Source organism: Mesoplodon bidens, assembly GCF_964165515.1.
Source record: "Mesoplodon bidens genome assembly, chromosome: 9".
In the NCBI taxonomy this organism is placed as follows: domain Eukaryota; kingdom Metazoa; phylum Chordata; class Mammalia; order Artiodactyla; family Ziphiidae; genus Mesoplodon; species Mesoplodon bidens.
In genome coordinates this window covers 54,674,162-54,701,998 of record NC_138166.1, presented here as the reverse complement: position 1 = coordinate 54,701,998, position 27,837 = coordinate 54,674,162, and the positions used below count along the sequence as shown (strand labels likewise).

At 37.8% G+C, this 27,837-nt stretch overlaps 1 protein-coding gene across 2 annotated transcripts; it reads right to left on the bottom strand.

The window, feature by feature from the left end:
• Positions 1–504: 504 nt before the first annotated feature.
• On the bottom strand, positions 505–27,837 carry FAM221A (family with sequence similarity 221 member A). Of its 2 annotated transcripts, none has more exons than XM_081244212.1 (7): positions 27,707–27,837; positions 24,663–24,836; positions 21,344–21,534; positions 18,841–19,047; positions 14,253–14,360; positions 10,657–10,739; positions 505–875 (listed from the first exon to the last, which is right to left on the bottom strand). In XM_081244212.1, the coding sequence occupies exons 1-7, from the start codon at positions 27,823–27,825 to the stop codon at positions 807–809; spliced, it is 951 nt and encodes a 316-aa protein (XP_081100338.1). In that variant the 5' UTR covers positions 27,826–27,837; the 3' UTR covers positions 505–806. The 2 variants fall into 2 exon arrangements, with proteins under 2 accessions (XP_081100338.1, XP_081100339.1); XM_081244213.1 differs by having other exon boundaries at positions 10,657–10,736.

The window sequence follows — 27,837 nt, the reverse complement described above, 5'->3', positions numbered from 1 at the left end:
AGAAGAAGGAAGGGGAACTGTTTATCTATCTATTGGCTTCCACCTCCCATTAGTCAAGTTTGGTCCCAAGGTCATTAACCCACCCGTGTATTTCATACACGTATGATGCAGAAGGGTTCCAGTGGGCATCCCAAGCCACAGTGTCAGAGGATCTTTCGAGAAGACAGCAAGACAAAGTGCCATCAAATGGCTTCCACGTGAAGCTGTCAGAAGCCTGCTTGGAAGTGTCTCACAACAGTACTGGAGTTAGAGGTGCACCAAGAGAATCTGAAGTGGCACACGGGAGGCATCAATACAGTTATAAACAATGCATAGTTAACAGAACAACTTAAAAATCATTAGATACCACTAGAAAATAATTATGTATTTTTAAAATACACTTTTTTATTTTAAAACAAATCAACATTACAAAGTTTGAAAAATAAAAATTAAGGATTTTCATGTAACTATTTTGAATGAAATATATTTGTTCAAAACCCTCAATAACATCTTTAATTTTTAAAATAGCCTGAAAAAGTTAAACTATTATAAACTAAAAATATTTACTGTACGTTAAGCTTTTGGCTAATATGAAAATAACCTTATTTGTTAGGAGAGATAAAAAGTTTATATAAAGTAATAAACCATGAATTTTGACAAAAGTAGTATAAGGTATTTTCACTTAAATTAAGGAAACATTCAAAAAGATATTTTTACACAGAAAAAGCAGTAAATTATTTAAGGAAAAATAAATTGTATTATTATACTTAAATAATTAACACACAAAAGACATATTTGGATGCTGGTTTTAATTTCCCCAGTAGTCTTCATGAAGGTTTTGTAGTTGATGGCAATGGTGCTTTTCCCTTCTGCTTAGCAGCCTTTCCCATTTTTATCTGAAAATTTAAAATATTTGTTGATATAATAATTTGTAAAACATCCTAAAGAAAAAAAAAGGTTGCACATACCTCATTTGGGTTCATGTCTTATTTATCACAGCCATTTTACACAGTTACTTAGTGGTTATTAAGCTGCTAAATACTAAAGCCACAATCTGATTGTTGAAGGGACCTAACTTCATTTTTAAAATATGGTTTGTTGGGGTATGCAAGCTCCCAACTCCTCTCCCTCCTGTGTTTCCTCTCTTCTTCTCTCTCAGAGACAGGGCAGACTTCAGTAACACCTTAGAGACAGAGAATGGGTCAGAGGGAGGGGGAAGAGGCAGACAGTCTCACTTCCACACACACACCCCTTCACACACACAGCCCAGCACACGGGAGAGATTTGAGGAGTGCTGACTGAACAGAGGACTCAGAGAATGAGCACAAAAGCGAGAACCCTGCAGAGAGAGGTCCTGTCAAGGGCTCTGTCTCTATCTCAGTGTGTGAGTGTGTGTGTTTGCGTGTGTGTGTGTGTCTGTATCTCAAACACAAAGAATGACAAAATTTTTTAATTAAAAACGTAATCAGGGACTACCCTGGTGGCGCAGTGGTTAAGAATCCACCTGCCAATGCAGGGACACGGGTTCAAGCCCTGGTCCGGGAAGATCCCACATGCTGTGAAACAACTAAGCCTGTGTGCCACAACTACTGAGCCTGCACTCTAGAGCCTGCGAGCCACAACTACTAAGCCCGCATACTGCAATTACTGAAGCCCGCGTGCCTAGAGCCCGTGCTCCACAACAGGAGAAGCCGCCACAACTAGAGAAAGCCTGCACACAGCAACAAAGACCCAACACAGCCAAAAATAATAAATAAATAAAATTTTTAAAGTCATCAAGTACTGTTTGATTTCAACTTTACAAAAGCATTTTAACAAAAATAACATATAATGAATATTGCTTTGGAGAAAGGATTAAATTAATTTTAATTGCCACTAAAGTTAAAAAAAAGAAAAGCTTAACTGCTTAACCTTACATCCAGCCTATGCACATTCCCTACAGCGTTACAGGATACACCTAATCCAGTTGGATTATCTCTGGAACACATACTGCTTAAAGGACAGTTACCTATAATTCTGATTTCTACATTTCAACAGTTACCTTCCTGAAGGTTGTCCTTCTCCACTGTAACTGAAACAAAGAAGAAGCTTGCATACCCTAAGCAGCAGCCTTCTGATCTTTTAGAAACATATAAACCCTTTCCTTGGGGAAAAAAAAAAAAGACTCCATAGAACACAAAACCCACCTTCCTTTTACTGCCACTCACACTCACACACACCAATTCCAAGGCAGCACCACTGCCTTACCCCTGCAAAAGAAGGGGAGAGAAAAGATGGGGCATGGTGGGTGGCAGCAAGGTCTCTTACCTCCTAATATGACGGGAATAATACAAAGAAACCAGAAGAGGCCTGGCAAAGCCAGTCTACCCAATCTCACCAAACTGCAAGTAACCTCCTAAAAATAAAAGTGAATGAATCTCACCTCTGTCTCTTCCCCATTTTCTCCCTCTCTCTCTTTGAGTTGGCTGGGAACCTCATTCAAAAATCATACACTCGGGACTTCCCTTGCGGTCCAGTGGTTAAGATTCCACACTTATCTGCAGGGTGCACGAGTTCGATCCCTGGTCAGGGAACTAAGATACTGCATGCTGCGCGGCACGGCCAAAAAAATAAATAAATAAAAATCGTACACTCATATCACTCTTGTACACTGTAAAGGTCAACAGGCCATCTGAAGGACCCCCAAAGAACACTCTGTTCTGAGGCAAAGATTATGGGCCTCAGAGTCAGAAGAATACCTGAATCCTACCTCTACTGTTGATTAACCATCTGAGGCAAACTACTAACCAACAGTTTTGCCTTTGTAAAAAAGGTCATAGTAAGAGGCACTATGTAATAGGGTTGTTCTAAAGATTTAAATAAAATTTTATATATTCATATATATATATATATATATATATATATATATATATAAATCTAGGTACTTAATAAGCACTCAAATGCTAATCCCCTTACCCCTCTCATTTAGGGCAAAGTGTTACATTTGCAGTAACATCAAAAAAGATCAAATATGCTAAACAAATTTAAAAAGCCAAAGCAGCGTTTACTCATTTCAAATAGTACTTAGCAAATACATCCACCTAGTACATTATCCAAAGAGCAAAAACACCTCCTCTTTCTCCTCCCTAATTTTTTAAAATTCTTTTATACAGCAGGTCCTTATTAGTCATCAATTTTATACACATCAGTGTATACATGTCAATCCCAATTGCCCAATTCATCACACCACCACCCCGACACCCCTGCAGCTTTCCCCGTTTGGTGGCCATACATTTGTTCTCTACATCTGTGTCTCATTTTCTGCCCTGCAAACTGGTTCATCTGTACCATTTTTCTAGGTTCCACATATATGAGTTAATATACGATATTTGTTTTTCTCTTTCTGACTTACTTCACTGTGTATGACAGTCTCTACATCCATCCATCTCTCAACAAATGACCCAATTTCGTTCCTTTTTATGGCTGAGTAATATTCCATCATATATATGTACCACATGTTCTTTATCCATTCGTCTGTCGATGGGCATTTAGGTTGCTTCCATGACGTGGCTACTGTAAATACTGCTGCAATGAACATTGGGGTGCATTTGTCTTTTTGAATTATGGTTTTCTCTGGGTATATGCCCAGTAGTGGGATTGCTGGATCATATGATAATTCTATATTTATTTATTTAAGGAACCCCCATACTGTTCTCCATAAAAATTTACATCCCCACCAACAGTGCAAGACAGTTCCCTTTTCTCCACACCCTCTCCAGCATTTGTTGTTTGTAGATTTTCTGATGATGCCCATTCTAACTGGTGTGAGGTGATACCTCATTGCAGTTTTGATTTGCATTTCTCTAATAATTAGTGATGCTGAGCAGCTTTTCATGTGCCTCTTGGCCATCTGTATGTCTTCTCTGGAGAAATGTCTATTTAGGTCTTCTGCCCAGTTTTGGATTGGGTTGTTTGTTTTTTTAATATTGAGCTGCATGAGCTGTTTATATATTTTGGAGATTAATCCTTTGTCCATTGATTCATTTACAAATAGTTTCTCCCATTCTGAGGGTTGTCTTTTCATCTTATTTATGGTTTCATTTGCTGTGCAAAAGCTTTTAAGTTTCATTAGGTCCCATTTGTTGATTTTTGTTTTTATTTCCATTACTCTAGGAGGTGGATCAAAATAGATCTTGCTGTGATTTATGTCAAAGAGTGTTCTTCCTATGTTTTCCTCTAAGAGTTTTATAGTGTCCGGTCTTACATTTAGGTCTGTGATCCATTTTAAGTTTATTTTTGTGTATGGTGTTAGGAAGTGTTCTAATTTCATTCTTTTACATGTAGCTTTCCAGTTTTCCCAGCACCACTTACTGAAGAGACTGTCTTTTCTCCATTGTATATCCTTGCCTCCTTTGTCATACATTAGTTGACCATAGGTGTGTGGGTTTATCTCTGGGCTTTCTATCTTGTTCCATTGATCTATGTTTATGTTTTTGTGCCAGTACCATACTGTCTTGATTACTGTAGCTTTATAGTACAGTCTGAAGTCAGGGAGTCTGATTCCTCCAGCTCCATTTATTTCCCTCAAGACTGCTTTGGCTATTCGAGGTCTTTTGTGTCTCCATACAAATTTTAAGATTTCTTGTTCTACTTCCATAAAAAATACCATGGGTAATTTGACAGGGATTGCATTGAATCTGTAGATTGCTTTGGGTAGTATAGTCATTTTCACAATATTGATTCTTCCAATCCAAGAACATGGTATATCTCTCCATCTGTTGGTATCATCTTTAATTCCTTTCATCAGTCTCTTATAGCTTTCTGTATACAGGTCTTTTGTCTCCTTAGGTAGGTTTATTCCTAGGTATTTTATTCTTTTTGTTGCAATGGTAAATGAGAGTGTTTCCTTAATTTCTCTTTCAGATTTTTCATCATTAGTGTATTGGAAGGCAAGAGATTTCTGTGCATTAATTTTGTATCCTGCAAATTTACCAAATTCATTGATTAGCTCTAGTAGTTTTCTGGTGGCATCTTCAGGATTCTCTATGTATAGTATCACGTAATCTGCAAACAGTGACAGTTTTACTTCTTCTTTTCCAATTTGTATTCCTTTTATTTCTTTTTCTTCTCTGATTGCCATGGCTAGGACTTCCAAAACTATGTTGAATAATAGTGTTGAGAGTGGACATCCTTGTCTTGTTCCTGATGGGTTTGTCATATATGGCCTTTATTATGTTGAGGTAGGTTCCCTCCATGCCCACTTTCTGGAGAGTTTTTATCATAAATGGGTGTTGAATTTTGTCAAAAGCTTTTTCTGCATCTATGGAGATGATCATATAGTTTTTGTTCTTCAATTTGTTAGTAGGGTGTATCACATTGATTGATTTGCATATATTGAAGAATTCTTGCATCCCTGGGATAAAACCCACTTGATTATGGTGTATGATCCTTTAATGTGTTGCTGGATTCTGTTTGCTACTATTTTGTTGAGGATTTTTGCATCTATATTCATCAGTGATATTGGTCTATAATTTTCTTTTTTTGTAGTATCTTTGTCTGGTTTTGGTATCAGGGTGATGGTGGCCTCATAGAATGAGTTTTGGAGTGTTCCTTCCTCTGCAATTTTTTGGAAGAGTTTGAGAAGGATGGGTGTTAGCTCTTCTCTAAATGTTTGATAGAATTCATCTGTGAAGCCATCTGGTCCTGGACTTTTGTTTGTTGGAAGATTTTTAATCATAGTTTCAATTTCATTACTTGTGATTGGTCTGTTCATATTTTCTATTTCTTCCTGGTTCAGTCTTGGAAGGTTATACCTTTCTAAGAATTTGTCCATTTCTTCCAGGTTGTCCATTTTATTGGCATAGAGTTGCTTGTAGTAGTCCCTTAGGATGCTTTGTACTTCTGCAGTGTCTGTTGTAACTTCTCCTTTTTCATTTCTAATTTTATTGATTTGAGTCCTCTCCCTCTTTTTCTTGATGAGTCTGGCTAATGGTTTATCAATTTTGTTTATCTTCTCAAAGAACCAGCTTTTAGTTTTGTTGAACTTTGCTACTGTTTTCTTTGTTTCTATTTCATTTATTTCTGCTCTGATCTTTATGATTTCTTTCCTTCTGCTAACTTTGGGTTTTGTTTATTCTTCTTTCTCTAGTTCCTTTAGGTGTAAAGTTAGATTGTTTGAGATGCTTCTTGTTTCTTGAGGTAGGCTTGTATAGCTATAAACTTCCCTCTTAGAACTGCTTTTGCTGCATCCCATAGGTTTTGGATCGTCATGTTTTCATTGTCATTTGTTTCTAGGTATTTTTTGAGTTCCTCTTTGATTTCTTCAGTGATCTCTTCGTTATTTAGTAACATATTGTTTAGCCTCCATGTGTTTGTGTTTTTCACATTTTTTCCCTGTAATTCATTTCTAATATCATAGCACTGTGGTCAGAAAAGATGCTTGATATGATTTCAATTTTCTTAAATTTACTGAGGCTTGATGTGTGACCCAAGATGTGATCTATCCTGGAGAATGTTCCATGGGCACTTGGGAAGAAAGTGTAATCTGCAATTTTGGGATGGAATGTCCTATAAATATCAATTAAATCTATCTGGTCTATTGTGTCATTTAAAGCTTCTGTTTCCTTATTTATTTTCATTTTGGATGATCTGTCCATTGGTGTAAGTGAGGTGTTAAAAGTCCCCCACTATTATTGTGTTACTGTCGATTTCCTCTTTTATAGCTGTTAGCACTTGCCTTACATATTGAGGTGCTCCTATGTTGGGTGCATATATATTTATAATTGTTATATCTTCTTCTTGGATTGACCCCTAGATCATTATGTAGTGTCCTTCCTTGTCTCTGGTAACATTCTTTATTTTAAAGTCGATTTTATCTGATATGAATATTGCTACTCCAGCTTTCTTCTGATTTCCATTTGCATGGAATATCTTTTTCCATCCCCTCACTTTCAGTCTGTATGTCTCCCTAGGTCTGAAGTGGGTCTCTTGTAGACAGCATATATATGGGTCTTGTTTTTGTATCCATTCAGCAAGCCTGTGTCTTTTGGTTGGAGCATTTAATCCATTCACGTTTAAGGTAATTATCGATATGTATGTTCCTATGACCATTTTCTCAATTGTTTTGGGTTTGTTTTTGTAGGTCCTTTTCTTCTCTTGTGTTTCCCATTTACAGAAGTTCCTTTAGCATTTGTTGTAGAGCTGCTTTGGTGGTGCTGAATCCTCTTAGCTTTTGCTTGTCTGTAAAGCTTTTGATTTCTCCATCGAATGTGAATGAGATCCTTGTCGGGTACAGTAATCTTGGTTGTAGGTTCTTCCCTTTCATCACTTTCAGTATATCATGCCACTCCCTTTTGGCTTGTAGAGTTTCTGCTGAGAAATCAGCTGTTAACCTTATGGGAATTCCCTTGTATCCTATTTGTCGTTTTTCCCTTGCTGCTTTCAATAATTTTTCTTTGTCTTTAATTTTTGCCAATTTGATTACTATGTGTCTCAGCGTGTTTCTCCTTGGGTTTATCCTGTATGGGACTCTCTGCACTTCCTGGACTTGGGTGGCTATTTCCCTTCGCATGTTAGGGAAGTTTTCAACTATAATCTCTTCAAATATTTTCTCTGGTCCTTTCTCTCTCTCTTCTTCTGGGACCCCTATAATGCAAATGTTGTTGCATTTAATGTTGTCCCAGAGGTCTCTTAGGCTGTCTTCATTCCTTTTCATTCTTTTTTCTTTATTCCATTCCACAGCAGCGAGTTCCACCATTCTGTCTTCCAGGTCATTTATCCATTCTTCTGCCTCAGTTATTCTGCTACTGATTCCTTCTCGTGTAGATTTCATTTCAGTTATTGTATTGTTCATCTCTGTTTGTTTGTTCTTTAATTCTTCTAAGTCTTTGTTAAACATCTCTTGCATCTTCTCGATCTTTGCCTCCATTCTTTTTCTGAGGTCCTGGATCATCTTCATTATCATTATTCTGAATTCTTTTTCTGGAAGGTTGCCTATGTCTGCTTCATTTAGTTGATTTTCTGTGGTTTTATCTTGTTCCTTCATCTGGTACATAGCCCTCTGCCTTTTCATCTTGTCTGTCTTTCTGTGAATGTGGTTTTTGTTCCACAAGCTGCAGGATTGTAGCTCTTCTTGCTTCTGCTGTCTGCCCTCTCCTTAATTTTTTTTTTTAATTTCCTGGCATTAACTCAGTGTCTTGCACCTAGCTGACCTTTAATAATTGTTTCCTTAATAAAATTCTCCTTTATTGAGGAAAAGAGACCAAAGGCCATCCACAATTGAAGAAAATAATTTGACCTGATATATTACAGAAGCTAAAAAGCAACTCTTTAACAATATGTAAAAGTAGGTAGCAAACTATGTTACCACAAAGGCTTCAATTATCAAAACCAATTGACACTAATCATAGATTCTTCCCCACACCCAATGATACCAATGAGTAGCAAAGGATACAAGCAAAACCAGATTCAGATGTAGCACTGCTTTCTAAAGGGGCCCTGAACCCATCAGATTTAGTTTCCTAATCATCCTTTTTCCCTCAATGGTGCTTGTCGTAGTTTTTGGAGTAAAAGATGAGTACTAACAACGTGTATGATACACGTCAGCTCAGAGGAAGTTGTTTAGGTTTGAGTTTCTTAGGTTTTATACTCCATTCATCACACAGGCTGGAGAGGTTATAAACTGTATCTCATAAATCCATAAATTACACAGTCTGAAGAGTTATAAACCACATCCTATAAATCCATAAACTCTAGGTCTATTTATAATAAGCAGACTGTATGGGCCAGGTATATCCCCTAAAACATTCACAGATAAGAACTATCCCCTCTACCTTGCCACAAGCAAATACCATCAGCATGTTTTTCAAGGCAGTCAACACTACCCAAGCTCCTGGAGGAGGGAAGGAAGGAGTTCTAGAACACTGTCCCTCATAAGCCTATGAGGAAAAAAAGTTCAGCTGTGAATGTGTGTGTTCTAAGAACACAGATTGATTTGATTAAAAGTCTATCCTTGATGATGCTGCAAACATAACCTCTTGTTTCCTCACTCTATTTCATCCTCTCCCCTGGAATTCTACCACCACCTCTTTCTCTTAGATCAGAGCTTTCCAAAAGAACTTTCTGCACTGCCCAACAAGGTAGCCACTAGCCACATGTGGCTACTGAGACCCTGAAACGTGGCTAGTGTGACTGAGGAAATAATTTTTAATTTATTTAAATTTAGACATATATAGCCACATATGATGAATGGCTATAGCACAGACAATATTTATCACTGCCTTAAGTCATACCAAGGACTGTCCCCCTTTACTTTAAAATTCTTCATTAGGAAAGACATGCTAATCTCTCTGTCCCCTACTCACTTCCTCTGCTCTTGGATGGTGAATTTATTTAATGGTCTCCTTTTTCCACACCTTTAGTTACTCAACAAGCTCTTGTTTAAGAGTTGTAGAGAATACAACAAAAAGTGATGAGTGTCTTTACTTTCATGGCACTTACTACCTAGTCAGAGAGACAATGAATGCCCACAAAGCAACTATGAAATAATCCTAAGGAAAGCACTTTGGGGAATGTACCATATGGCTGGATACAATCCCCCATGCCTCATCAAGCCAGCATCCCCTCACCTGGCAATAAACAAGAACAAAACAAAACTTTCAAATATGAACACTGACATGAAACACATCACATGTGTAAGGAGATGATGTGTGAAAGCAAATATCAATTATACCTGTATTTATCTTTTCAATTTTCCATAAATATTTATTGAAAACATGTTATGTACAAGGCACTGTACTTAGTTCTGGGGAAAATACAGATAATAAAAAATACTATACTTATCCCCAAGCAGTTTATGGTGTGGTGGTGAACTGATGAAAATTATCATTACTGAAAGCAGGGAACACATCAACACTGTAGTTGTTGAGCCCTGAAAATTGTTAAAATATGTTTATGTTTAGTGTTCTGCTTCTTAAAGGCTATTGGGTAATTCTAACTTGAGTCTGCCTATACCTAGAAGCCACTAAGGAGAAGAAATACTATACAGTAAGAATTCAATATACAGGGACTTCCCTGGTGGCCCAGTGGTTAAGAATCTGCCTGCCAATGCAGGGGACATGGGTTCGATCCCTGGTCCAGGAAGATCCCACACGTCACGGAACAACTAAGCCTGTGCACCACAACTACTGAGCCTGCGCTCTAGAGCCCACAATCCACAACTACTAAGCCCACATGCCACAAATACTGAAGCCCGCACGCCTAGAGCCCGTGTTCTGCAACAAGAGAAGCCACCGCAATGAGAAGCTCGCACACCGCAACAAAGAGTAGGCCCTACTCACTGCAACCAGAGAAAGCCCGCACACAGCAATGAAGACTCAACACAGCCAAAAATAAATAAATTACTTAATTTTAAAAAAAGAATTCAATATATATATAATTTATAAATCTGCTCAGGTTGATCTTTATTATTGACAATTTTATGTGTATATTTAGTCAATCTTTATGACCTCCATAAATTATCATATTCATTAGTCCTGTTTCTCTCTGAATTGTTCTAAATAAGCCTCAAGGCCTAACACTAGCTATTAGTAGACATTATAAATTATTTTTAATGATGATCCACAATCAATATATAGTTGTTCTACAGTGCCTCTGTTACAAATAAATGCTTAATGTAAGCAGGTTTTCCTACAGACTTACCCTTTCCTGGTATCGCCTTTCAAAGAAAGCCATATCGTCCTCTTCAGGTTTCCTTAAGGAAGAAACTTGACTGCTTGTACCTACTAGTAAGGAAAAAAAAAAAAATCTAAGTACAGTTGACCCTTGAACAACATGGGTTTGCACTGTGTATCCACTTATACTCAGATTTTTTTCAATAAATACCTACTACACTACTGCATGCTCCTGGGTTGGCTGAATCTGCAGATGTGAACAACCGTGGATACAGAGGAACTGTGGATACAGAGGCCCAGCTGTAAACTTATACGAGGATTTTTCAACTGCACAGGGGTGGGGGTCCCTAACCCAGCTGTGTTGTTCAAGAGTCAACTGTATTCATATAATTATAAATTCTTCTGAAATAAAAAACAGAAAAAAAACTTTCCTCCTACTGAGTAATTGTGTTTTTCAAACCAGAAATGATCTAAATGAATCATTGATCCTACTCCCTCTTTTTCAGAAAGCAGGGCATCATAAGACAAAAGTAATGTTCATTGGTAAACATTCTCCAAATATTCAAGTGGTTCATATTAAATAACACCATATAGCTATTTCACATCAGAGCTCATTTAGCTTTGTTCAACTACTTTTTAAATTTTATAGCTAGAAATTCATGTAACACTGTAACAGATAATGTGCAGAAGTAACTATTGAAGGTTTGCACTAAGGTCTGAATGTTTGTGTTCCTGCCCCCTCCCCCCACCACCCAAAATTCATATGTTGAAATCCTAATGCCCAATGTGATGGTCCTAGGAGGTGGGGCATTTGGGAAGTACTTAGATCATGAGGGTGGAGCATTCATGAATGGGATTAGTGTTCTTATAAAAGAGACCCCATAGAGAGTCCTCAACCCTTCTACCATGTGAGGACACAAGGAGAAGGCACTGGCTGTGAATCAGGAAGAGTGCTGTCACCAGAACGCAACCATGCTGGCACCTTTATCTGGGACTTCCCCACCTCCAGAACTGTGAGAAATAAGTTTTTGCTGTTGATAAGCAACCCAGTCTATGGTATTTTGTTACAGCCACCTGAACGGACTAAGAGAGTTTGTGTACGCAACCAAAAGTGATGCTACTTCCTGTTTGAAATTTTTCAAAACTAAAATAATTTTAACCATTTCCTTGGTATTTACTTTTTTAAAACTTGTCAAGAACTAGTTTATGTGCTGAAAGGAATTTAAAATTGTTTCAGGAAGGAAAATCTGGTTTTCCTTGTAGGTAAGCCAAGCACCTAATTCCATGGAAGAGTTCACCTTCATTTCAGGTGAATGTCTTGGTTGGGTCCCTTCACATCCAAAATAGAATATCAACCTGAACACCTGTTCTTGTTTTTAAAGCATATGAATTCACCCTCAACCAGCAACACAAAAATCATATGACTCCAGATGATCACCACAGAGTATAACCACACTGCCAACAACTACCTAATACAAATCTTGTTGAGAAAAACAAGAAAAATTGCTTAGAATATATGCTCTCTATCCATTCGTCTGTAAACCCTGGGTCTTTCCCTGGATCACGCTGGACCATCTGAGCTAAGCTTCTTGCAGAATCACCTTCACTGAGTTACATTTTTTTTTTTTTTTTTTTTGCAGTAAGCGGGCCTCTCACTGTTGTGGCCTCTCCCACGGTGGAGCACAGGCTCCGGACATGCAGGCTCAGCGGCCATGGCTCACGGGCCCAGCCACTCCACGGCATGTGGGATCTTCCCAGACCGGGGCACAAACCCGTGTCCCCTGCATCACCAGGCGGACTCTCAACCACTGCGCCACCAGGGAAGCCCCTGAGTTACATTTTAATAAATGGTATGTTACCATTTGTCTGGTAAAATGGGATAGTACCACTTTTATCAAAGGTAAGTATCAGAATTAACCAACCAGAGGCTGCATTTGCTGAAAAAAAGTTTTTAAGAAACTTGGGCTACTGCATCATTGAGGGTCACTACATAAATTTCTTTAAAATCCAGCATTGGGGGGCTTCCCTGGTAGTGCAGTGGTTAAGAATCCACCTGCCAACGTAGGGGACACGGGTTCGATCCCTGGCCCCAGAAAATCCCACATGCCGCGGAGCGACAAAGCCCGTGTGCCACAACTACTGAGCCTGCACTCTAGAGCCTGTGTAGCACAGCCACTGAAGCCCACGTGCCTAGAGCCCATGCTCCTAATAAGAGAAGCCACTGCAATGAGAAGCCCCCACACCGCAACGAAGAGTAGCCCCCGCTCTCCACAACTAGAGAAAGCCCGTGCGCAGTAACGAAGACCCAACGCAGCCAAAAATAAAAACAAATAAATAAATAAATTTATTAAAAAAAATAATCCAGCACTGGTACAACTTTCATGTGCACCGAGGAATTCATGGCTCCTCCTTTCTAATAAGGAAAAGTATTTAACTGATCTCACCTTCCTTTTTGTACCTTGGCTACCACTACAACTCAGTCAAAACTGCAGCTTAGGGCTTCCCTGGTGGCGCAGTGGTTGAGGGTCTGCCTGCCGATGCGGGGGACACAGGTTTGTGCCCCGGTCTGGGACTATTCCACATGCCGTGGAGCAGCTAGGCCCGTGAGCCATGGCCGCTGGGCCCGTGCGTCCGGAGCCTGTGCTCCACAATGGGAGAGGCCACAGCAGTGAGAGGCCCGCATACGACAAAAAAACAAAAAAAAAACAAAACAAAAAACACTGCAGCTTAATGTAATAGTTACATCAACTTTGAAAGTTGACAGAACTCACAGATATAGAGAATGAACTAGTGGTCAGCAGTGGGAAGAGGGAAGTTGGGGAGGGGCAAGATAGGGGAAGGGGATTAAGAGATAGAAACTACTACATATAAATAAGCTACAAGGATACATCGTACAGCATAGGAAATATAGCCAATATTTTATAATAACTTTAAATAGAGTATATTCTATACAAATTCTGAATCACTATGTTGTATACCTGAAAGGAATATAATACTGTAAATCAACTATACCTCACTAAAAAAAAGTGACACAATTGTGTCCTTTTCTTTTGATTTCTTACTTCTACCTACATTTTATAATAACTTCATTGTGCAAGTCCCTTGCTCAAAAAGTCAGTGTACATGAAAAGGTTGTATGAAAACACAAATAGATCAAAGAAAATTCTCATTTCAGAATATTTTAAAATATTAAATACCTCATAAACAAATTCCTTCTTCATTTTTATTATTGTTTTCAATAAAGGAAATAGAATACTTAAGAATGTATAAAAATGAACTTTATTCATTTTTATGTGCAATTTATAAATGGTAAAACCTTACTAATCTATAATTATCAAGGGATTACACCTTGTTTGCGAGAGCCTAAAGGATCAAGGCAATTAGTCCACTAGAGGGCTCTCTTATTCAGATCAAAGCAATAACATGTACCAGAATAAGGTTTTAAAACTCCAAAGTTTTGTATTATCAGAATCCTCATAATTCCAAGATTTAACAATTTTTCCCAATTAAAATGAAGATTCTTGCTTTTTCTCAGTGCCTGGCCAATATAAAAGTGAAATGACAATCAAATTGTGATAATACTGGAAAAAAAGAGTAATCTGGAAAATGTATTAATTTCATTACCATCTGTTAGTGTTTCTGGAGAAGAGCTAGATGATGCTTGAAATGCTTTTAGAAATGGGTGGTCCATGGCTGTAACTGGAGAGTCCAAAAATTCACCTGAAGGTGCACCTGAGAACAAAATATGTGAGGAATGAAAATTAAATCTTTATTTGTTAGGATACAAAGAAGTTATTTCAGATGTGAAATAAATTAGAACCCCAAGCAGAATCATTAGAAAAATCCTTTCTATACAATGAAAATTTTTGTTTATATAAATTTTTGTTTATATAAATTTTTGCCATATAAAGTAAAGGCAAATGGATAAAAGTACTTCTGCATTTCTCAGAGACCTTTCTCACAGAAAAAAAATATGCACGAATGTAATTGTATGTCAGCAAAGAAGTATAAGACCTTAACATAATCACAAAACATTATCAAAAGCAAGACATTCAGAATTAAAAAACCTCTAGTTCAAGAGGATAGAATAAGTGTATTTTTCCTCTATTCCTTACTGGGAAACCATCTAAAAACAAAATATGAAAAAATAAAGAAAACTTCTTCAATGAAATGAGGAAACAATCACAATCCTAAACCACAAACTACAAAGACCAACTGCTACATTCACTTTTGGACCGAAAGGAAGGAAGCTGCAGAAAAAATTAATAAGTCCTCTACTACTTCACAAACCACCCCTCCCCCACATGCCTATCCCCATCCACAGGTAGAGAGAAGGAAATAAACTCTTAGTCCTTTCCTATAAAGTGAATAGTGTGGGACAATTGCTCAGCCTTTCAGATTTCTGCACCCCTCCTTCCCCAGCTCCTCCCTCTTGTGACCTGTGGGAAGATCAGAGAAGGGGGCTCAGGTCCAGCCAGGTCCTTGTGTATTCTCTGGTGGCCGTATGCGCTACTGATCTCAAACGCTAAAGGCTGGCAAAAGTTGCAATTTAGTCTCTTAGCTTGGTAGGGCCTGGTAGCCTCAAACGCTCTCACTAGAAGTACAGACCTCTCAGCTGCCTGCCACTTTTTCTACCGAATCCCCCAGAGCTCAGGGGAACCACATCTAGCTCTGCTCTGCAGTCACCTTTGCCCCTTGCTATGATAGATGCTACGGCAGGCCCACTGCCTCACTGCTCCCCTGCCTTCCAAGCACCCCACAGGAGCTAGGAATTACTACGGGCTCCTTCAGTATCACAAAGGAACAAATTCCAGCAAAAGATCATCTCTGTCCAGGACTCTACATGGCTAATGGAGCAGACGTCCCTCTGCTCCGGGCTCCCCTACATCTAAAATCAAGACAAAAACATCTTATGTTTCCTCTCCTCATTCTCATCTTTCTTCACCCCACCTTCCAGAAGAGGCCAGAAGGAAAAGGTTTTTTTTCTTTATATTATAAAGATACTTAAGTGATAAAATACCAGAAGTCACAAAAAGGCAAAGATGCCAGTTACTACCACTATTACTTAGCATTGTTCTGAAAGTACCAGTCATTCTGATTAGTCAAAGAGTAAGAAGAGTCACAAATATTGGAAAGGAAGAAGCAAAACTATCATTACAGTTGACCTTTGAAGTGTGCACGGGTTAAGGGTGCCAACCCTTCACGCAGTCAAAATCCACATAAAACTTTACAGTCAGCCTTCTGTATCCATGGTTCCACATCTGCAGATTCAACCAACTACAGATTGTATAGTATCATAGTGTTTGCTACTGAAAAAAAATCCATGTATAAATGGACCCTTGCAGTTCAAAGCCCTGTTGCTCAAGGGTCAACTGTATATGCAAAATCAACTAAAGATATACATTTAAAATCTTAAGATTAAGTAATAATGACTGGTAACAAAAGCAGCATACAACATTTCCCTTTTCATAAGCAAACAATAATCAGCTAGAAATATGGAAGGGAAAAATCCATATATGATAGCTATAAAAATGATGAAATATCTAGAAATAAAATTAAGAATTGTGCAGGACTTCCATGAAGTTAACTTCAGAATTCCACTAAGCTACACAGAAGAAGACAAAGAAATGAAGAGACTCAATATTTTAAAACAGCAAATCTTCCTATATTCATCTACATATTCAACTAAAATAATAGAATGTTTTGTAATAATAGAATGTTTTTAAAAAACATTGCCAAAGTTCTGAAAGAATTAAAAGGGAAGAATAGGTCAGGAAAATTCTAAAGTAAAAAAATGAAGTCATACATATTAATTTATTATAAAGCTGTAGTAATGAAAACAATATGGTAGTCACACAGAAATAGACAATAATGAGGCTGACTAATGAGCCCAGAACAATTTTGGGGGTGAACCCAGTCCTACCACTTACTAGCTGAATAACACAGAACAAGATGTTTTACTACTCTGTGCTGAATTTCCTCGTCTGCAAAAAGGATTAATAATAGCACCTAACTCAGAGTTGTTGTGAGGATTAAATGAGGTAATAGATATAGAGAGGCTGGAACAAGCCTCACAGTACAAAGTCTTAATTATCATCAACAACATCATTACCATCATTTTTTGTTTGCCACTGATAACTGGGTTTTCTGTAACTGTTGCATGAGCCTAATATGATCATGTATCCATAAAAATTGAAAAAGGATTTATTTATGGAATTTAACAAGCTAGTTATAAAATAACCTAGAAGAGAAAATGCACAAATATATCAAGGCAATTCTGAAAAATGAACACAAACAGGAAGAATTTACCATACCAATTATCAAAGCACACTATGAAGAACGATAATTAAAAATACGAAATATTGGCATAAAATATGCAATTAGGCCAATGGCACAAAATAGAAAGTATGATAGAATATGGTAAAGGTAAAGTTTCAAATTATTTGGGAAAAACTGTGTTTGTATAACTTGCCAATGATTTAGACAAAAACTGAAGTTATACACACCTCACACTTTCACAAAAAATAAATTCCAGATACATAAGAAAGCTAAACATAAAAGCAAAAAAATTAAGCATTAAATGAGCATTAAGCATTAAATGAAGGAGAATGCTTAATGAAAATTAAGCATTAAATGAAGGAGAACATATTTATAAAATTAGAGTAGGGAAGGCCTGCTTCCTACATTTAAAAACTGTAAAACAACAACAATAAGAAGTAAAAAACCCAAAAGACAAATGACATATTGGAAGAAAATATCTGCAAAATAAATACAAAGGATTAGTATACAGAATATATAAGAAGACTTCTTATAAATCAATGAGAAAATATAAAAACATAAAAATGAGCAAAGTATATGGACAGACAATTCACAGAAAGTAAAACGGCCACTAAATATAAGAATACTCTCATCTCACTAATAATGAGGGAAATCAACTGAACTGAAACAATGATAACATTTTCACACATTAGACTGGCAAAAAAACTAAGTTTAATGACATCAATGATCAGCATAAATGTTTGGAAATAGGTAAGCTAAAACATCACTAAAGGAAGTATAAACAAGTACAGCATTTTTGGAAGGCAATTCGACAGAACATATTACAATTTCACATGTGCACACTCTTCAACCCAACAATCCTACTTCTCTCCATCTGCCTTCGAGTCAAATTCACATAGTACACAAGGAAGCAAGTTCAAGGATTTGGGGGGCACGATGTTTGTAAAGGCAAAAAAATAAAATGGAAACAATCTAAATGCCATGAACAAGGAAATGGTTCAGAAAACTGATATTTATCTATAGTGTGGAATAATATGAAGCAGTTAAAAAATAAGTAGATTTGTATGTCCTGATATAATAGGCCTTCAAAAATTATTCTAAGTTAAAAAAAGTAAACTATAAAAATGTACGTTAAAAAGAGAAATACAAATCAATTGATGACAGCAAATTACCCTCTAGGAAAGAATCGGGGGTTAAGAAAAGTGTTCAAGGGAGACTTGCTTGAATCTATTTTAACAAGAAAATATTCATTTATGTTTTTGAAATTTTTGTAATAAAAAATAAAATACATGCTTTTTATGAAAAAAAAATCCATAAATACATAGAAGTATTTAAAGTAGATAGGAACCATAGTTCTTTTCCCCAGAAGGATCCAGCTACCTTCAATAGTTTGAGATATATCCAATTAAACTTCTCCGTATATTAAGTTTTTATATATGCAAGCAGATATATTTGTGTGAATACATGTAGACATACATGCATATGATCATACATTACTACAGATGTGATAACGTGTACACACATGCATATACATACACACATGGACAAAAGCCTATGTTTCCAAAATGAGATGGTTATAATGGCAAAAATTACGTACAATAGGATAACAGGTAAACTGTATCATATCAAATAAAACAAATTATTATTCCGCTATTACAAACAATGGGGTTGTGAGTTGGGATTTCGGTACGAGCTTAGGGTAGGAGTGATTTTTTCTCTTATGTTTTCTAATTTTTCTGTAATAATCATACATCGGATAGTGACAATAAAATCTTTTTTAAAAAATAAAAATCAAATGAGAGAACATTTTTTGAAAATAACATGAAGAACTTAAAGTGCAAAACAAATACAAGGCTTCACTATTGTTAGCACACGTAACACATATTGTGTTAGCACAATATGACAAGCTCACAGTTCATATATCATCACTTACCAATTCCACTGTCATCTAATCGCATGTAGTCTTCTGCCAGTGAGCTAAAGCCAGTTAATCCTCCCATTGCTGCATAAGGAACGTCCTGTCCCACCGGTTTTCTCTGAGCCAGTCTTTCTTGCTTAGTTTCCACTACTGTGTCATGGGCATATGCAGGCTGACCACAAGCACAAGTGAAGCAACTATGGAATCCTGAACACTTAGAACCTGAATCAAGATGTAAACCAAGTTAAACGTTTTAAAATGTAGGTAATGAGCTGTATGCCCTATAAACCACTTAGCTTGGCCAAAATCACCTGAATCTGGATCCCTCATACACTGTGCTCTGGTCCCTGTACGTCTTACCCCTAGCCCCTGAATTCACTCCCTCCCAGCCACTGCTCTTACTTTTAAAAGATGCTAAAGTGGTAAGAGAGTACGTAGCAAAAAAAAAAAAATTGGAAAAATCAATCAGGACTAAAGGAAACTGAGCTGAACATTGGAGAGCCAGGAAACACAGGCCCTCTCCTCAAATACTGAGTTAAAAGCAGGTATGGAGGGACAGCCCAGTGGTGAAGAAATAATGTGGAAATGTCTCTGTGGGTCAATTCCCCATAAAAGCCATATTGGAAGGCCAACCCAAAGACACAGAAAGATGAAACAGAATACTGTTTAACAACAAAAAGGAAAGAAGTACTGATGCATGTTACAGCATGGATGAATCATAAAAACGTACACTAAGTGAAAGATGCTAATCAGAAAAGACCACATACTCTATGATTCCACTTATATGAAATGTCTAGAACAGGCAAATCCACAGAGACAGAAAGTAGATTATTGGTCATCTAGAGCTGAGGGGAGGAAGAAATAAGGAATGACTACTAATTGATATGGAATTTCTTTTTGGGGTGATGAAAATATTCTAAAATTTATTGTGGTGATGGGTGCACAACTCTGTGAATATATTAAAAAACATTAGGTTGTACCCTCAAAATGGATGAATTATATAGTATGTGAATTATATCAATAAAATTACTGTTTGTAAAAAAAAAAAAAACAAAGAAAAACAAGCCACATTGAAATGGAGTCCAGAATACACCATTAACAAAATCTTTACACACTCACACTTCTGACAAATGTGTATGGGAACCAAGGCACATAATAAATAAGTTTTATTCAAATACTTCCATACTTTATCATGAAACATATTTATTTCTGCCACTGTCATTAAAAATGTTTTATAACATATTTCATCATAAGATTTCAATTCAAGGGCTTCCCTGGTGGCGCAGTGGTTGGGAGTCCGCCTGCCGATGCAGGGGACACGGGTTCGTGCCCCGGTCCGGGAGGATCCCACATGCCGCGGAGCGGCTAGGCTCGTGAGCCATGGCTGCTGAGCCTGCGCGTCTGGAGGCTGTGCTCCGCAGCGGGAGAGGCCACAACAGTGAGAGGCCCGCGTACCACAAAAAAAAAAAAAAAAAAAAAAAAAAAAAAAAAAAGATTTCAATTCAAGATACTACAAAAAGAACTGGAAAAACTATCTCCTGAAGAAAAATATTTTACCTATTTTTTAAAAAATCCTACCTAGGGCTTCTTTGGTTGCACAGTGGCTAAGAATCCGCCTGCCAATGCAGGGGACACGGGTTCAAGACTTGGTCTGGGAAGATCCCACATGCCGCAGAGCAACTAAGCCCATGCGCCACAACTACTGAGCCTGCACTCTAGAGTCCGTGAACCACAACTACTGAGCCCATGTGCCACAGCTACTGAAGACTGCGTGCCTAGAGCCCGAGCTCTGCAACAAGAGAAGCCACCTCAATGAGAAGCCAGCACACCACAACAAAGAGTAGCCCCAGCTCACCGCAACTAGAGAAAGCCCGTGTGCAGCAATGAAGACCCAACGCAGCCAAGAATAAATAAGTAAAAATAAAATAAAAATTTTAAAAGCATTTAAAAAATATATCCTATCTATTTCAAAGGGTTTTTAAAAGGATGATGAAGAGAAAGGGTATATATGGGATGGTGGCTGGGATTTGGGTATAGGTATTGAGATAAGGGTGCTATTGCCTACAAAGTATTAAAAGCATCATGTTACATTTTGTTTTTCCCATCAACCTATGTCTTAGGCAATAACATAATAATCTGCCAGCAAATTATACAAATTTTTTAGACTTATAAAATCCTTTTTAAGGATTATTATTCTGTAAATAGAATTCAGTTGGTAAAACGTCCATGATTCAAAAATTTGAATCAGATCACGTCTAGTGATTCTTTAAAATCTATTACTATTACTTAACTTATTTGAATTACATGAGATTAAGGTTGAGATTAGAGATTAAGGTTGATGACTGCAAAGCATATAAATAACTGAGATTTTCCACAAAAATAAAATTTTAGAGTAGCTATCCATCATCCTAGTTGTTTAATTAAACTGTAGCTGAATGAAACTGGCACAGAGACACATTAAACATTCAATAAGGAGATAAAAGTATTCTGTTTGTGTGTTTATCATAATGTAACTCACAGGCATTGCACATAAAGCCAGGCCCAGCACTATGCTGATTAGCAAAGTGCTTGCACCTGCAGCGAATGGGCTGCATGCCATTCAGAGGCACGTAGAGGTAAGCCCTGCATGGGCAGCCCGTCACTTGACAAGGCAGACTGATGGGGCGCTGCTGAGGAATCGTTTCAAAGTCAGTTTTATGTTGCTTATACCTAAAAAAAAAAAAAGAGAGAAGAAATAAAAGCACAATGCAGGTACTGTCAGAAATGACAACTGCTGTTCTGTTAAATGCAAAATGATTCTTTTTCATTTTTATTTTTGTTTCATTGTTCTTATCAGTAAAGTTGAAAATACACTCCCCTGCATGCAGTATTTGTCAGCTATGTTGCTTTGGTCAGATAAAATCTTTACCCACCTAGATTTTTATTTTTAATTATTTAAGAAGAATTTTCACAACAATATACAAAGAAATAGCAAATAATTCTCTTAAAATACCACTACAGATTCTTTAATACAGAAGCACAACCCAAGAGTATGAAAAAACTTCTTCATGAAAATTTTTTATCAAAGTGCATTATTTACATTTATTTTCACAGATTTGCTACTTAAAATTGAAATAAGTTCAATAAATGTATAATAATGCTATTTATTTTAATATAATTTAATTTTTAACTTTAAACTTCAAAATAAATTATCAACGCCTTTCAAAGCCAAAGCTCTTTGTTAAAATGCTGTACGTAATTTTCTCAGGCTTCCTTCTCATTAAGTGATACTCAGTAAAATAATATTAAATTTATTATTCTCAATATTATCCTAGGTAATAGAAGTTAAAATAACAATGAGATACCATTTTTCACTTAGCAAAGAGAGCCAAAGTTTTCTTAACTGTACAAATTTCACAATGCTGTCAAGAGTGTTACAAAAAAACCAATCCCATTTAATAGGGTTTCAAGAAACATAAAAAGATGCATCCTTTAACCTAGATGGTTCATTTTTGAAGAATATACCCTAAGAAAATTATTCCATGTATATAAAGAGCTTTGTGCATAAGGATAGCATTAGCAACAGTACTTACAAAAGCAATATATATAAAGCATACTCATAATAAGGGAATGGATAAGTATATTACTAGAAGACAGTTTTCAAACTCTTTTACCAGTGAAAACTTTTCTTCAAATAAAATCTTTCACAGAACCATAATACTATACAAAATAGATAAAAGCAGAATTGGTTAAAGCAAGGCAAAGAGCCATAATTGGAGTCTGTCCTTCCCCTAACCTGCCCTTCCACCTGGTACGCCCCTGAGACTCCGTCATAGCTCTGGGGAAAACACAGTGAACACCACTGGACTAGCTGGAATATCAAGCAGGTATTAAAAATCTTGTTTGCAATTACTACGAACCACGTGGAAACATTTCCGTGATTCTGTAATGAAAAACTGGTTCAATATTTATACATACATATAATTAACAACTAAATGAACTATGTAAAGAAAAAAGTACATGAACATAGTAAAACATATTAACAAAAGCTGGCTTTAGGTGGTGAGTCTTCTTCCTATGTTTCTATATATTCCTCATTTTCCTTAAATAACCAATGTTTCACATCCATAATAGGGAAAAATTAATTTAGACAGAGATCTCACTGAGTGACTGGTACTAAAGAACTTTTCCATCCAAGTGGGGTTGGGTCACTTTTGAAGGTTAATTCCATGCTGTACAATTATACATAGATATGAGACTGGCACTAAATTTTTACAAGGATAAATGATAAAACTAACATAAAATTACCAAAGTCCTCTTCATTTCTGAAAGATATCAACATAACCCTCATCCTCCATTCCTCCACAGTGTTTTTATCTGGGGTTGCTAGACAAATTTCAAGTCAATCTATACACAACATTACTTATCCTAGCAACTGCCTAACAACCTCCAGCAAACTGCAAGTCTGTAAACAGCAACTACACAGAGTACCTCAGGAAAGAGCCCCAGAAACTATCAGAACAGGGCGGCTCTCCCATGGTTCCTTTGGAACAGAAAATTGAAGTCGTTACCTAAAACCACGTAATAGTTTCTGTGATTTTTCCTTGAAGCAGCTTTGTCCTTTTGAGCTTTACAACTAAGACCTGTGACTCATAAAATTTAAAGTAGAACAGGATAAACAGAGCAAAATGCAAACCTCAGGTATAGGTAACACACATCAATGGTTGGAGCCTCATGTATTTCCTTTCCTCCATGTGCTTTTCTCAGAAGACAATCACTTGTAATAAAAAGCTGTGTGCTTGTATTTTTGTTTAAAGAAAGGTATATATATATATATATATATATATATATATATATATATATATATATATATATATATATATATATGTACACACACACATACACACACACAGAGTTGACCCCTGAACAATACAGGTTTAAACTGTAGATTTTTTTTTCAGTAAATATGCAGTAGGCCCTCAGTATCCATGGCTTCCTCATCTGGGCATTAAACCAACGACGTATTGTGTTCCTACTATGTTTATGATCTGAGGGTGGCTGAATCCACATCCGCAGACAGGAGGGCCCAGCTATGGGACTCGAGCTTCCCCAGATTTTGGTGTCCGCAGTGGGTCCTGGAACCAATCCTTCACAGGCATGTGTGTGTGTGTGTGTGTGTGTGTAAATAAAAGAGAAAGGTATTCATACAACACACTTAAAATGTAAAGGGAGATTAGTAAATGTGAGGAGAAATGCTTCTATTTGTAGATTGGTAACCTATTGGTAACCTATTTGTAGATAGTAGATTTGACTCAAGCAACTCTAAAATCAGTTCTGCATAACTTATGTAAGCTGAAGAATGGCTATGTGGGGGTCGATTACACCATACTCTCCAATATTGAGCGTGTCTGAAAATGTTCAGAATGAAAGGTGAAAATGAAAAAATAAAATAAACTCTTTCTGCAGAGAAAAAAATAAAAATAAAATCAGTTCTGCAGTCTGATGACCCATCCTCTACTACCTTGTCCAGTGGTGGGAGAGGCAGACTCTGCTCTCCAGCCTAACTGAAAGACCCCTGGCAAAGCCACAGGGGCACCAATATCCTTCTAACCAATGGTAAGAGAAAAGATGCTTAAGGTGATAGACTCCATAATGAGTTCTAATAGGATACAACAGAAATTTTTAAAATATAGCCCCCAAAAACCTTAAATAATTTCTGGCATATTATTGGTATATAAAGGCCTGTTTTCAAATGTTTCCCAATTATCACCAGTAATGGTATTTATAGAAGGAAGATATGCTCTGCTACAGTTTTATACTTCCTAATCACCAGAAACCTTAGCAATAAAATATCTTACCTATGGGTACAAAAACACAGTGTCTCTGGACCCACAAGTTTACAATCCATTCCAGTAGGTGATCGCCAGCTCACGAATAATCTGTTCTGTAAACGCATAGGTAAGACTTTTCTTTTGTATTCTTCATATTCTTCAGGAGTAAAAAGTTTCCCTCCATCATCCTCACCAACAATTCTACAGCAAAAAAATACTTCTCTTAAGCCTTGTGCATTTATTTTCCAGGTTAAAAATACTAAAATTAAACTATACTTGTATAGTCAAAGGAAACGCTGCTTCGGCTTTGTTTTTTTACTTAGGCTCATGTTAATAGCAAAATTACACACAATAGTAATAAAGCTTTTGCTTCCCATATAAAAGAGAATTATGAATAAGAAAGTCAATGAATTCATAACATCTGATTTCAATGATCCAGGTTTACCACTAGAGAATTAACACATATTCATCTCAGTTTCTCCTTTGATTCTGAAGCAAACATGCTCATTTTTCACATTAAAAGCTGGAGCCTAAACTGCTAAAAAATTCTAATATTTTCCTCCTTAAAAAATAGTCTCCCCCCAAAAAACAAATGGTACAAAAAACATCGACGCTGAAGACAACATGACTAATGCCCACACCTGACTCCAAACCCTGGCCAGGAGTTTAAACTAAGATGGGACCCACAAACACCCTTGGATCTGCACCAGCTCAAACCCAACATATGCATTGAGTAATGAGGTGCAGCATTGTTTAATTCCAGAAGACCGACCTCAAAATTTTATGGGAAAAATTAAGCCAACACTATTTCTTAATTTCTTAGGAAATTAAGAATTGGACTCCCTGGAGGAAAAGGAAGCACAATTAAAATTGAAGAAATATCTCCTTGAAAATACCCCCTTTAGAAGTCATGAAAAGTGTTGTTTGCAGAATGCTACATAATTTTTGGTGTAATCCATACTCTTTTCCATACTTTCAAGCCTTTAGCTGAGGTAGATAAATAAAACCAACTCAGAGGCTATGAAACCATTACAAGCTTCTTCCTTACTTAAATAATTTAGATACACAATAGTAAAAAAAATAAAAACAAAGGGCATTTTATTCTGAGATAAGTTTTGGGCCACTTCACTTTATTATAGCTACCAAGAAGTATACCAACAGGTACTAAAAAGACCTTAAGCTCAATGCATATCTTTAAAGAAAGAGATCATTTGATTTTAAGTTCTAAACCAGTGTAGCTCAAACTTTATTTACAGAATCCCCAAGAAATCTAGTTCAAATGCAGATTCAGATTAAAATGCCTGAAGAGGGCCTGGTGATGCTCCCTAGTGATGCCATGACTGCTACACTTTAAGCAGCAAGCCCCTAACTTTTAGAGAATTATTCCAGGTAGTTTATGTTTGAAAAATAATTTCCTCCCAGGCCCTAACATTTTCTGGGCCAGGGAAGAGACTACAACTGAAGGCCCACATTCCACATACCTGAATATCTAAATATCTAAGTTATCAGTCAACATCAGGACCCAGCAACTTGCTCCCAGGACAATGTAAGACTTGGAGCCTCAAAGAGCCCGCTCTGCCCTACGTGAGGGCTGGGTGGAAGCTGTTCTGGGCACAAGTCTCCTGCATTACCTGAAACAGGAATGAGGCCTGACCCATCAAGCTTCTCACCCTCACTCTTTCTGGCTCAGAATTACCAAGACATTTCTAGGCATTACCCAAAAGTATGTCACCTAGACAGCCAGAGGGAAGTGCAGTCAGATAGGAACTCATTTGCCCAAGTAATTTGGGGCGACCACCTTTAAGCAGAGCAACTCCTCTGGCTTGGGTTTCAGGCCACTCAAACTTCCCAGGTGAGGATAGGATTCTCGTCTCACTTCCCCCTTACACACACACACACACACACACACACACACACACACACACACACGCCTCAACTCCCCTTCCTCCTGCCTGTCCCTCTCCAGTAATTCCCACTCACCCAGTTTCCCAACTGTCAAAAACAAATACCGTATTCTAACACATATATATGGAATCTAAGAAAAAAAAAAAGGTCATGAAGAACCTAGGAGTAAGACGGGAATAAAGACACAGACCTACTAGAGCATGGACTTGAGGATATGGGGAGGGGGAAGGGTAAGCTGTGACAAAGTGAGAGAGTGGCGTGGACATATATACACTACCAAACGTAAAATAGATAGCTAGTGGGAAGTAGCTGCATAGCACAAGGAGGTCAGCTCGGTGGTTTGTGACCACGTAGAGGGGTGGGATAGGGAGGGCGGGAGGGAGGGAGACGCAAGAGGGAAGAGATATGGAGATATATGTATATGTATAACTGATTCACTTTGTTATAAAGCAGAAACTAACACACCATTGTAAAGCAATTATACTCCAATAAAGATATTTTTTTAAAAAAAACCTTTCTTGGGAGACCGAAAAAACACATCGCTACAGGTGCATTGGTCTTTGTCAGGGCCCCAGGGAGTGAATCACTCCCTAAAGCCCTAGGAGCGGCTGCACTTCCAGTTTCCAGAGAAGAGTTTCTCCAGAACCACCAACACTACACCAGTGTCTTTCTCTTAAAACCAGCCCCTCGGGGGTGGGAGCATGTTTAGAAGTTCACGACTTACCCTATTACTAAGTTAACATGCAAACTTGATGTCTGCTCTTACAGGCCCCGAGTACTCAATGTGTAATCTACACTGGCAGTTTAGAAGAAAATAAAGGATCTTTGCATAAATCTAGTTAATAATCCTTCCTCAAAGAGGTCAGAGCGGGAGGCCTTTTAAATTGCCTCGGAAGAAACTTATTAGAATAGAACTGCGTGTCAGTACAATATTTAATTACAGAAAGAGAAAACCTGCAATTGAAAACCTGCAATCAATGTAAGCCTCCCCCACCAGCCCGGGAAGGGATTCCGGGAGCCCCCGCGAGCCAGCGCTGGGCCCCTGCCTGCGCCTCCAGCGCTCCTCCCGCGAGGGGGACCGGGCCCGCCCGCGCCTCCAGAGCTCCTCCAGCGAGAGGGGCCGGGCCTGCCCGGGGTCTCCGGGCCCCGCGGAGCCGCCGCCTCACCTCCGGTACTCCATGTACATGTCCACGGCCGCCGCGCCGCCAGCGGGCAACGTCAGCCGCTCCATGGCGGGCGGGAACCGGGAGGCGCCGGCTCTGGGGCCCCAGCCTGCCCTGCGCATGTGAGCAGAACC

Bases quoted from the DNA above. Each gene is read 5' to 3' on its own strand.
- FAM221A (XM_081244212.1), bottom strand. From the start codon at position 27,825: ATGCGCAGGGCAGGCTGGGGCCCCAGAGCCGGCGCCTCCCGGTTCCCG. The intron at 24,837-27,706 runs GTGAGGCGGCGG...TTTTTGCTGTAG, and splicing joins ATGTACATGGAGTACCGGAG to AATTGTTGGTGAGGATGATG. The intron at 876-10,656 runs GTAAGTCTGTAG...TTAAATTTTCAG, and splicing joins AAAGGCGATACCAGGAAAGG to ATAAAAATGGGAAAGGCTGC.